This window comes from Arachis stenosperma, chromosome 3 (assembly GCF_014773155.1).
Source record: "Arachis stenosperma cultivar V10309 chromosome 3, arast.V10309.gnm1.PFL2, whole genome shotgun sequence".
Lineage (NCBI taxonomy): Eukaryota > Viridiplantae > Streptophyta > Magnoliopsida > Fabales > Fabaceae > Arachis > Arachis stenosperma.
Genome location: NC_080379.1, coordinates 50,096,130 through 50,109,287, shown reverse-complemented (window position 1 = coordinate 50,109,287; position 13,158 = coordinate 50,096,130). Strand labels below are relative to the sequence as shown.

The 13,158-nt window shown below is 33.1% G+C and overlaps 1 protein-coding gene across 1 annotated transcript; it reads left to right on the top strand.

Moving 5' to 3' along the window:
* The first annotated feature begins 9,200 nt into the window (after window positions 1–9,200).
* On the top strand, window positions 9,201–12,850 carry LOC130966473 (mechanosensitive ion channel protein 10-like). The gene is made up of 6 exons (XM_057891285.1): window positions 9,201–9,681; window positions 10,045–11,045; window positions 11,144–11,267; window positions 11,593–11,886; window positions 12,109–12,311; window positions 12,403–12,850. Exons 1-6 carry the CDS (start codon window positions 9,313–9,315, stop codon window positions 12,674–12,676), a joined length of 2,265 nt encoding a protein of 754 aa, XP_057747268.1. The 5' UTR covers window positions 9,201–9,312; the 3' UTR covers window positions 12,677–12,850.
* Window positions 12,851–13,158: the final 308 nt, after the last annotated feature.

Here is a 13,158-nt window from a genome sequence, read left to right as displayed (position 1 = left end):
CACGACGACGGCGACGGCGGCTCCAAGCTTCGCCGCCGCCGCCCCCTTCCCCTTCCCCCTTTCCCCCTTTCCCTCCCCTCCTCCTTCGTATACCCTTTTCCTCCCCCCATCGTGTTTTCTTTATTTTTTTATTAACTTAGGGGTAGTTTAGAAATAAAATAAAAAGTTTTGTTAAAAAGGACGATTTTAATACGAAAAAAACATTAAGGATGATTCTAAATAAAAAATTATATTGGGGACGATTTCAATTTTGACCCTCAATATTAGGGACCAAAACAATACTTATCCCAAAAAATAAATTTGGGTGTATCACGTGTGAGCATGGCCGACATGCACGCGTCACATGCGATGCTGCAACCTCTGGTACAAAAACCAAAGAGTTATGCTGGAACCATGCGGGTGGGGTGCCAGGCGCACAACCCAACCTACGTGTACGCGTTGCTGATGCGTACGCGTCATTTGTATTTTTTGCCTCCCACGCGTGGGCGTGGACGACGCGCACATGGTGTATCTTCATGCTGCCATCCCTGGTACGAAAAATAGAGACTTACGCGGGAACTGTGCGAGTGTTGTGCGAGGAGCACAATTCACACCTACGCGTACGCGTGACTGACGCGTACACGTCACCTCCTCATTCCGTAACCCACGCGTGCGCTTGGGCGACACTTATGCGTCGCTTCTTGTTTTACTTTCTTCTTCTTTCTTCTCTCCTTTCTTCATCTTTCCTCTTTCCTTTCTTCTTCTTTTCTTACTTTACTCTTCTCTCACTTTTCAAAATTTTACTACTCATTTTTCTTATCTTTCTTTTCTTTTACTTATTACATTTGCGTACTTGCATTCATTGCAGTCTAACTTTGTTGTTTGTTTCCCTTTTCTTTTCTATATTTGTTGTTTTAACATTGGTGTTAAATTTTCTTACTCATTTGTCGAATATTTCTTCCATTGTTTTGGTGCTTGTGACTTGTTTTATATTGTTTGGTGATATTATTTATAGGTCAATGCTAATCTTTTATGACACTTGTATTCCTTTTGCATTGATATGAACTTATATTGTCTTTCACAACCCACTCTCTCTCCCTCATTGTTGCAATTCTTGCACTATTGATATGCCATTTGCTTATATTATTTTCTCACTTGCATGTTGTAGCTACCATGTAGTTGAGAACCTCATTATTATTTGGCATTAGCCCACCATATTTTATTTGTTTTCATATCTTTGGTTGTGGGTTATTCTTCTTTCTTTTTCTCTCCTTTCAGAATGGCCACCAAGAAGAGAAACGAAAAACTTCTAAATGGGGCGACAAACAAGTCCCGCGCACAATCTTTGGAGAAAGCGCATCAGTTGTAGCAACCCGTCCAATTACATATCTTTGCATGCACCAAGGACGGTGCAATCTTTAAGTGTGGGGAGGTCGATACCGACTTCTGTGGGTAACAATTCCTTTTTCCAACACCAATTCTTACTCTTCTTTGTTAGTTAGTTGTTGCATTGCATAATAGATTTCATGTGTAGTTAGTTGCTTGCATTTATGTCCTACTTGGTTGAAGTGATGAATTCCTTTCCAAGAAACTTTTTATAGTATTTCACTAATTTGAATTAAAATTTTTGTTGAACTTGCTTGAAGAAATTTATTTTGGAACATGGTTTAGAGCTCGAACACACAAAACCAGTGAGATTTTGAACCTGTTTGATTGGTTGCATCTTATCAATCAATGTTTTATTTTGGTGTGTGTTATTCTCTCTAAAATTGTGATCTTTGCCTTGCTTGATTCTATATTTCTGTTGTTTGATGTATGCATACACTTATGTGATTGAGGCCTTGTTTCACTATAGCTCACATACCCATATGGCCTTACCCTTTCATTATCCTTTGCAAACCAATGTTGAACTTATTTAACCCCATTTATTGTTTACTTTAGCACATCATTAACTATAAGCAAAAAACAATGAATGACCTCAATTTGAATCCTTGGTTAGCTTAGACTAGTGAGAGTACTCATGATTTAAGTGTAGGAAAGTTGGATTTGAAAACATTTGGTTTGAAAATTGGGTATTGTATATTTTTTGTGAAAATGTGAAAAAAATAGTTGAGCACATATTCTTGCATTCAATACCTTAATCATATGCATTGAGAAAAATAAAAGAGAACAAAAATAAAACGAAAAAAAAAAAAGAGAAAAAGAGCAAATAATAAAAGGGGACAAAATGCCCCAAAGTAAATGGTGATAGCAATGCATATGTATTGTACTCAAATTTGGATGCATGAATATGTGAAAAACATAGTTAATGAGCAGTTAGATTTTATATTCTGATTACATAGATTGTCTTAAGTTAGGTGGGAAGTTTAGGTTAATCAAGGATTAAGATTTTAGTCCACTTAACCAAATACATTCCTATCTTGACCCTAACCCAATTACAATCCTTAAAAGACCTCTTGATATGTGTATTTGTGCATTAAATTTTCGTTGATTGGTAGAAGAAAAGCAAGTCTTAGAAAGAAAGCTTAATAGAGAATTGAGAGAATCGAACCTCAAATACTAGAGTGATTAGAGTGTATACACTTCCGGTGAGGGTTCGATGCTCGATTCTTTGTTCCTGGCTTTCACGAGCTTTCTTCTTGCAAGTCTATTTGTACTTTATTTTGAGATTTGAATTAGTAGAATCTAATTCATATTTATTTACTTTTAACCAAGTAGGTGGAAGCATTTTTTTGTATGTAGTTGCATTCATATAGATAAGTCGCATTGCATAAGTCTTACCATTTTTCCTATACTCTTCTGGTTCTCTTGAACTTAGCATGAGGACACGCTAATGTTTAAGTATGGGGAGATTGATAAACCACTATTTTACGGTTTATTTTGTATTGAATTGAGTGGATTTTATCAACTATTCTTGCACTTATTCATGAAAATTGCATGTTTTTAAGTTTCCTTCCGAATTTTGTGCTATGATTGAAAATATGCTTTCTAGACCTTAAATTTGCTAATTTTAATCCTCTCTTATTACCATTTGATGCCGTGATAGCTTTGTTAAGTATTTTCAGGGTTTATAGGGCAAGAATGGCTTATAGGATGGAAAAGAAGCATGCAAAAGTGGAAGAAACATAAGAAATTGAAGTTTTGAGAAGTTGACAGCGACGCACACGCATAGATGACGCGTACGTGTGACTGGTGGAGCAGACATACGACGCGCACGCGTGGCTGACACTTACGCGTGGCCAGGTGCAAGGTTCAACGACGCGTATGCTTGGCTGACGCGTACGCGTGACAGAGCGTCACGTGCTGCAATTAACAGAGAATACTGGGGCAATTTTTGGACTGCTTTTGACCCAGTTTTAGACCTGAAAATAAAGATTAGAGGCTGCAGAGTGAAATTGGAGGGAATCAATCATTCACTTTTCATTCATTCACACTTTAGATTTTAGAAGTAGAATTCTATAGGTTTTAGGGTTTTTAGTTTTATTTCTTCTGCAATTCAGATTTCCATCTTGCTTTAATTTAGTTTCTCTTCTACATTCTATTAGTCTAGCATCCTAGTTTATCTTCTCTTGTTAATTTCTTTATTTTCCCAATTTAGTTTATGAACTCTTCATGTTAGATTCAGTTTCCCTTTAATGCAATTTAAGATATTTCATGTTTATTTCTTCTTTCTTCATTTGTTGTTATTGATTCCTTGCAATTATTGGTCATAGATTTTATATTCTCTTATTACTTTTCTATGCTTTTATTTTGTGCCTTCCAAGTATTTGATAAAATGCTTGGGTGGATTTTAATTTAGATTTTTATGTTCTTGATTTGGATTGATTATTTAGAGACTCTTGAGTTATCAAAAGTCTTTTGTTGATTGGTGATTGAAGATTGCCGGTTAGCTTGAACTTCGCCAAAGCTAGTCTCGCTTTATGAGTTAACTAGGACTTGTGAACTCAAGTTGATTGTATGCACTTGACCTTCCTCCATTGGTTAGAGGTTAACTAAGTGAAGGCAATTCACATTTACCATCACAATTGACGATGATAATGAGGATAGGACTTCTAATTCTCAATCCTTACTAAGAGCTTTCTTAGTTATTAGTTTATTTTTCTCGCAATCTATATTTTCTTGTTCCTTATTTCAAAAATTCCAAAAATATACTTTCCCATAACCAATAATAAACTACACTTCCCTGCAATTCCTTGAGAGATGACCCGAGGTTTGAATACTTCGCTTAATTTTATTGGGTTTGTATTTGTGACAAACAATTTAAACATTGACCGAGGATAATTTGTTAGTTTAGAACTATACTTGCAACGCGATAATTTTTGTGAAAATCTTTACCGACATTTTTCCTCCGTCAAGGTTCGAATACAATAGCCATGGCGTCACCATCCAGATCCTTAACATTGTTAACAGTCCTAGCCTTCGAGGTTTCAATAACTTTATCCCTAAAGGAGACTTCCAAACTCCCTTAGAACTACCCTGAAGTGAACCCTCCTTATCACCAGATACACCTTTACCCTTACTCTCCCCCTTATTCTCCTTGAAAGGAAAAGCCTCACCGTGTTCTATCCTCACACCCCCGTTCCTGCTCTTTTCGTTTGCTCCCTCAGTCTCTTTGTATACTTTCTTTACTCTCTATGTATTTTCTATGGTTTTAAAATATATATATTATTTTGGTAGTTTACTTTAAAATAAAACTTATTTTATAAAATGTTGTATAAAAAAATTATTTTATTAAATTTAATCTCACGTAATAATAAAATTTTTTTATTAAATTTTATGTAGTATAAGAATATATATATATATATATATATATATATATATATATATATATATATATATATTAAATCAATTTAATAAAAAAATAATATTTTGTTACTATTCAAATAATAAATTTATTTATTTATTTAAAGTTTATATTCTTGATTTTTTTCTATTCAAATTTAATATTTACTAGGAAACTAAAGAAAATTTGTACTACATATATATATTTTGATGATTAATTTTTCAAACATAAAATTGATTAAAAATGGATTGAAACAATAAAACATATTATACTTCTATATATCAAGCTTCTATTTAACTAACTTTATTATTATTATTATTATTATTATTATTATTATTATTATTATTATTATTATTATTATTATTTGAAATCAATTTTAGCCTTTCTTTTATTAAATGATTAAATAAATATTAAGTAATTTGTAAAATATATAATGAGGATAAAGGTATTTGTTGTATATTTTTTTTAATAAGATATCATTTATCATATATAATTCATAAAAAAATGTCATTATTTTAAATACTTGAATATAAACTCTCTTATTTAGAAGATAAACTGTTTACCATCTTAATTATTCTCACCTTCGTTATTATTATATGTATTTAGTTTATAAAAAACTAAATTAATAATCAAGTTAGTAACTACTAATATACCAGTATTGATAATAAATAAATAAAAAATTATTAATATTTTTATGTTATTTAATTTTATATACTTTGATATGTTTATAAAAATATTTAGAAAATAATAAAAAAATTGTTCCAAAGCAATCCAAAATTATTTTTTGGATTAAGTTTTTTATTTTGTATTTCTTAACTATTATTAAAATAATTAGATAATTTTAAATATAATAACTATGTAATTATAAAAATAAAATAATCTTATATTATTTATTTTTTTAATATTATCAATATATTTATATAAATTTTTTTATTATTCTTATGTCATATATATTTATATCTATGATTTAAAATTTTTGGATCCATGGCCAAATACACTGCAAACTACTAATAAAATATTGTGATAAAGATATGGATGACCACTTATGACTTGGGCGGCTAACTTTCTCAATATTGAAAGAATCACTTTTCAAGATAAATTCAAATAAATAAAGCTTGAAAATGAAGGCTTATTATGTGTATAAATAGGAGAAGTCACACTTGAAGCAATACATAGTAATAAATACCATTCCTGTTGAAAAAGTCATAGTAAAGACATCTGTAGTTGTTCAAAATTCTGATATAGTTTTGACGCCAGAAGACGTTCAGGTACCTGAAAATTGTGAAAATGACAAGATCTCGATAAATAATCTCTTTATAGGAAAAAAATGGGATCGAAATAAGATAATTGTCAATAAAATATTTGCATATAATGTGACATTAAATATTATGCATGAAAGCAAGGATCTTGAGCCAAGAACAATCGAAGAATGTCGACAAAGAAATGATTGGCTAGAATGGGAAGAAGTTATGAAGGCTGAATTTGACTCACTTGCAAATGTGAAGTCTTTGGACCTGTAGTCCCTACATCAGAAGATGTAAAACTTGTTGGATACAGATAGGTATTTCTAAAAAAAACGAAATGAGAAAAATAAAGTTGTACGCTACAAAGCTCAACTTGTGACACAAAGGTTTTTCACAAAAGTCCAGTATAGATTATGAAAAAATATATTCCCCTGTAGTGGATGCAATAACATTGCGTTATTTGGTCAATTTATCTGCATACCATAAACTACATATGCATCTAATGGATATGGTAACAACTTACTTATACGGATCATTAGATCGTGATATATATATATATATGAAAGTCTCTGAAGGATTGAAGATATCTAAATCGTCCAATGAATATTAATAGGGGTTATACTCAATCAAATTGCAAAGATCTTTATATGGTGTAAAGCAATCTGGGCGAATGTGGTATAATCATCTTACTGAGTATTTGGCCAAAAATGGATTTAAGAATGATGATATCTGTCTGTGTGTTTTTATAAAGAAATATGCATATGGATTCATTATAATTATTGTGTACGTTGATGATTTAAATATCATTGGAACCCCCTGAAGAGATTCCAACAATTATAAAAGCTCTAAAAGAAGAGTTTGAAATGAAAGATCTTGGAAAGACTAAATTTTGTCTCGGCCTGTAGATCGAGCATACAAAAAATGGGATCTTTATTCATCAAACAACATATACAGAAAAGATGTTGAAGAGATTTTATATGAATAAGTCACATCCATTAAATACCCCAATGATCGTAAGGTCTTTGGATGTGAAAAAGATCAATTTCGTTCTAAAGAAGAAAATGAAGATATCCTTGGTTTTGAAGTACCATATCTTAGTGCCATTGGAGCGCTAATGTATCATGCTAATAATACATGACCCGATATATCATTTGTTGTGAATTTATTAGCAAGGTATAGTTCCTCTCCAACAAGAAGATATTGGAATGGAATCAAACAAATCTTTTGATATCTTCATGGAATGTTTGATATGGGATTGTTTTATTCTTATGGATTCAAGTCACAACTAGTTGGGTATGCAGACGCAGGATACTTGTCTGATCTACATAAAGTGAGATCTCAAACAGGATACCTGTTCAGATATTGTGGTACAGTTATATCATAAAGATCCACAAAACAGACGACTGCAGCAACATCCTCTAATCATGCTGAAATAGTAGCGATACATAAAGCAAGTCACGAGTATTTTTGGCTCAGGAGTCTAATCTAATATATTTTGTCATCATGTGGACTAATTGATCAGAAGATAGCTCCAACTGTTATTTTTTAAATATAATACAGCGTGCATTGCTCAACTTAAGGGTGAATACATCAAAGGTGATAGAACAAAGTATATTTCTCCCAAATTCTTCTTCACTCATGATCTTCAAACTCAAGAGACAATTGATATCCAACACATCCGCTCAAGTGATAATCTAGCATATTTATTTACAAAGTCACTCCTAAAATCCTCTTTTGAAAGATTAGTACATCAGATTGGGATGCGCCGATTTCGAGATATTAAATAATGTCGACAAGAGGGGGAGATTGTACTCTTTTTTCCTTGGTCAAGTTTTTTCCCATTGGATTTTTTTCTTGACAAGGTTTTTAATGAGGCAGTCCCAATCACAAAGGATTTTGTACTCTTTTTCCTTTACTAAAATTTTTTCTTATCGGGTTTTTCTTTAGTAAGGTTTGAGGCATAATCTTAAATGGTCATCCAAGGAGGAGTGTTGTGATAAAGATATGGATGACCACTTATGACTTGGGCGGCTAACTTTCTCAATATCAAAGAATCACTTTTCAAGACAAATTCAAATAAATGAAGCTTGAAAATGAAGGCTTGTTATGTGTATAAATAGGAGAAGCCACGCTTGAAGCAATACACAGCAATGAAAACGATTCTCTCTTTTTTTTATGTTGCAACTATTTTGAATATTTCTTTCTCTCACTCTTTATATATAATATTAGTAAATATATTAATCATTTCTATTATATTGAGATATAATTGTGGTGAATATTGTTATCTAATTATATTTTTTTATTTTATATTTATTACATCTTCTTTATTTACTTATTTATTTATTTTACAACATAAAATTACAATATATAAATTCTTATAGGAATTTGGATCTTCTAAATAGATACTTCATAATAGTCAAGAAAAGTCAACAAAAAAAGTCACCAAAAAAATAATGATAAAAAAAACGCAGGACAAACACTTAAATCAAAGCCGCGTCCTTAGTAGTTAAGACTTCAAGACCAAAAACATACCATAAATATTAAGGTGCCTAAAACATTGTGTCTAAATTACTAAAAAAATATAAATAATATTTAATAAATTTTAAATAATTTATTTTTTATTTTAAATATTTTATTTTTTATTTAAAAAAAAATAAATTAGACAATTTAAATACCATTACAAACACCATAAAAAATTCACCGAAACATATTTGTGTTTTGACTGGAAGGAATCTTTATGACTTTATTCTCCTTGTTATTGGGCTGCTTATTTGCCTGGTGGTAGTGGCAACTATACTACAAAATTTGAACCAAGAATGAGTGCGGTACGGTGTACCTACAGCCTACCCCTCATTTCTCTTGATTTAAATAAAATAGGAAAAGTCTTGGCCAGCATGTAACCAGCAGAGAAAGGTGAGCTATTAGATAAAATTTCACACCAATCTCACATCATTAAATCATCATTGATGGCTAATTGATGGCTAACAATCACAAAAATTGTTGGCCCTAGCATTGCTCAATAAAATATTGAATCCCCCTTAAGCCGTAGTCCTTACCCCGCATGCATAAACCAGACGTCACACACTCACCATTTCAATCTCTGCTCTCGTCTTCTCTTTATCCTTCCCATTTTCTCATCTCTCACCTACTTTCTCGCATCCCCGACCCCCCCCCCCCCCCCCCCCCAAAAAAAAGGTAAAAGGAAAAGTAATTTAGAATAAAATCTAAGGACTGAGTTGCGCAGAACCAGAACCTATATTTTGAAAAGAAAAAAAGAAGAAGGAAGTTTTCAATCTTCAAGTTGTGATGGAGAACGGAGAGGAAAAAGGCGTGGCGGCACATAGAACAGTAGGGACAAAGAACGAGGTTGTTCTTCGAATTCCCGAGAGCGAAAACATCATTTCCTATTCTCCTCAGCAGAAGGGTTCACCCTCAAAAGCCTTCGTAGATTCTTCAAATGTTGAACTAGCAGCTGAACTTCAGAGTCTAAAAAACAGTAGTACTGTTCAATCTCCAACTGCTACCACTTCAACCCGCTCTGTTGGTCGTTCCGAATTCTCGAAGCCAAAATCCAGATTGGTGGAACCGCCACATCCAATAGCTGCAAGCTTTCTTGAAGACAAAACCCAAATCAAGAGCTTCAAATCACCAGCAAGGACTTCCACCAGCAAAAAGGTTATTGGACTTAATTACCGTTATTTTTAAATTTCTTAAATAATCTGTGACTCCCCCCCCCCCCCCCCCCCCCCCCCCCAAAAATGAAATTGCCGTATTGAATGTGTATATTATTTTAAACTTGTTAAATGGTAGAGATTCTCGTGCAGTTGTGTTCGACCGAAGTTGATAGTTGATAGTTGATAGTTGAGTATATTTAAATGCCAATTTATTTAAACATGTCAACTATGAAAATACCTGCACTTAAATTTTCACTTTCGTAAATTTTGACTTTGTTAAATTTGTGACTAACTCTTTTAACAAAGTTGTAGTGTTTTGTCATATCGTGTATTCAATGCTCCTATTTGTGTTTGTGCAATGTAGACTACTCCTAATGCCACACCTCCAAGGGATGTTCCTATTACCCCAAGAACCCCTTTGATTGGGACTCCAATGGAAGAAGAAGAAGAGGAGGAGGAGGAGTTTTACAAGACCACAAACGTTGAAGTGAGCAAGAAGAGATCTGGTAAGAGGTGGAAGTTCCTGTGTATGATTGAGTGGGTTGGTTTTGTTTCCGTTGTTGGGTTCTTGATTGTATCCTTAGCAATCAAAAGGTTGCGAAATTCCGAAATATGGGGCTTGGAGCTGTGGAAATGGTGTGTTCTTGCACTGGTTATCCTCTGTGGGAGACTTGTCACTGGGTGGTTTATAAATGTTATGGTTTTCTTGATTGAAAGGAATTTCTTGTTCAAGAAGAAGGTTCTGTATTTTGTTTATGGTGTGAAGAAGAGTGTTCAAGCATTTTTATGGTTGGGCATTGTTCTTATGGCATGGGGTTTGATTTTCAATCATGGGATTAAGAGATCAAGAAGAGTTAATAGGGTTCTTGATTACATTACAAGATCTCTTGCATCTTGTCTTATTGGGGCAGCTCTATGGTTGGCGAAAATGTTGCTGATTAAGCTACTAGCTTCGCATTTCCAATCAGCTAGGTTTTTCAACCGGATTCAAGAGTCAATTTTTCATCAATACATTCTTCGGACCCTTTCAGGGCCTCCCTTGATGGAAATTGCGGAAAATGTGGGAAAGAATTCGAGTAGCAGCCGGTTGAGTTTTAAGACTTTGGTTAGGGAGAATGGGAATGAAGAGAAGAAAGAAGAGGTCATTGATGTGGACAAGCTCAAGAAAATGAAACAAGAGAAAGTTTCTGCTTTGACTATGAAAGGATTGATCAATGTGATAAAGAGTTCTGGATTGACCACAATTCTGCCGCAGAGTGTTGATGAAGATGAGAATGAGCAGATAGATAGCGAGATTACTAGTGAATTGGAAGCAAAGAAGGCAGCATATCGAATTTTCAGCAATGTAGCCAAGCCAGGAAGCAAGTAAAATCACTAACCTCCTTAAAATTTTCTGCAATATTTTACTTCACATTTTCCCTGGAATTTGTTTGTTCATCTTATTTGATCTTCAAATTTATTAGGTACATTCAGAAGGAAGACCTATTGCGCTTCATGACCAATGAAGAAGTTGAAAACCTGCTTCCGTTATTTGAAGGAGCAGTTGCAACTGGAAGAATCAAGAGGAAGTCTCTCAAGAATTGGCTGGTATAATCTCTGATATATATATATATTCTTCATTTATTCTCGGTTCGATTTGGTGATTTACAGAACACTAGAACAGAATTCAATTTTTTTTAACATGCGCTGAAAATTTTGGCATCTAGTAATGTATTCATAACTATAATAAAATACAATAAGGTAATTTAATCCAAGAAGGTGAAACCATGATTTTGCATAAGGCTAACACATTAAACTGTCTTAAAGAGCATGAGTATGTTAAGTTTCTTTCTTCCAACCATCAATTTATTACCTAGTTCCATGCTACAGGTTTGATTGCTCACATATAAATTACGATTCTTGTAATTTGCAGGTGAAAGTCTACCAAGAGCGTCAATCCCTTGTGCATTCGCTAAATGATACAAAAACAGCTGTCGATGATTTGAACTTGCTTGCTTCCGTGCTCATCATTATTGTGATCATCATTGTTTGGTTGCTTATAATGGGGTTCCTCACAACCCATGTTCTTCTCTTTATTACATCTCAGCTTTTACTCGCGGTGTTTATATTTGGTAACTCAGCTAAGACTGTCTTTGAAGCTATTATATTTGTTTTCGTGAGGCATCCGTTTGATGTTGGCGATCGTTGTGTCATCGATGGTGTTCAGGTAGTTCTCTACAGCTCCACCAGTTCTTTTATGACCTATTTGGTTTCTCTTTCCATTTCGAGATCCATTTCCTTTTTCCAATTACCTTATTTTTGTTTTCATGATTTTTCCGAAGAAATTAAAACAGACAAATAGGCAATAAGATTTTTTTTATTTTCACTTTTTCTTTATAAAATCTGAAAATACAAAATTTAATCTGACTGATACATCAAAACTTAACAGATGACTGTTGAGGAGATGAACATACTAACTACAATCTTCTTGAGATTTGACAATGAAAAGATTTCATATCCAAATTCAGTTCTAGCAAACAAGCCTATCAGTAACTTCTACAGGAGTCCAGAAATGAGCGAATCAATCGAATTTTCTGTCGATATGTCGACACCAATTGAGAGTATCGCAGCTCTGAAGTCAAGAATAAAATCGTAAGTACTCACCTTCCTCTATCTCTATCTCTACATTTTAATATTAGTACACTACTAGAAATTTCGATGTTCTTGCTTAAAATCATTTTAGATACTTGGAGAGCAAGCCGCAGCATTGGGGTCCGAACCATAGCGTGGTGGTTAAAGATATTGAGAATGTAGACAAGATGAAAATGGGACTCAATGTTAATCACACCATAAACTTTCAGAATTATGGAGATAAGAGCAGCAGAAGATCTGAATTACTCTTGGAGTTAAAGAAAATTCTTGAGGATATTAAGATTAAGTATCATCTTCTGCCACAAGAAGTTCATCTGAGTTATGTAAATTCCGAAAATTCGACAAAACAAACCGTTTGGAGATGATGATATCTGTTCATCTGTTTATATATCTTTTCAGTTTAGCATGAATTTTCTGTACCATTATTTTTTCAGTTCCTGGCTGATTGTTTTCCCCCACCCCAATAAATATTCAGATATGTGTTGTCCACAATTGAGATCAAAGTTGTTGATATGAAAGAAGTGAAATTCGTTTTTGCATTGTGCTTCCCCACAATTTACTGAGCTAAAATTCAATGAAAATATAGTAACAAATTATATTGTAAACTCCCAATTTCGTCCTTTATCAATAAAATTAATTGAAGGTAGTCTAGTGCACAAGTATCAGTGTTAACAGCTTAACGAGTTCGAATAAAGATTCCACCTATTGGTGTAATGTGATAATTGCATCTGGGTTAATTCTACAATTTGAACCCTTGATCTTGTGATTATATGAAAATTAAAAATCTAATCCGTCTTTTACTGAATTTTTTAAATAAATAAATTAAATATTTTATTTATCAAAATAT

Excerpts from the sequence above, each read along its gene's own strand:
- LOC130966473 (XM_057891285.1), top strand. The coding sequence starts at position 9,313 with ATGGAGAACGGAGAGGAAAAAGGCGTGGCGGCACATAGAACAGTAGGG. Across the intron at positions 11,268-11,592 it reads AGTCTCTCAAGAATTGGCTG|GTGAAAGTCTACCAAGAGCG; the intron begins GTATAATCTCTG and ends TGTAATTTGCAG. Across the intron at positions 12,312-12,402 it reads CTGAAGTCAAGAATAAAATC|ATACTTGGAGAGCAAGCCGC; the intron begins GTAAGTACTCAC and ends AAATCATTTTAG.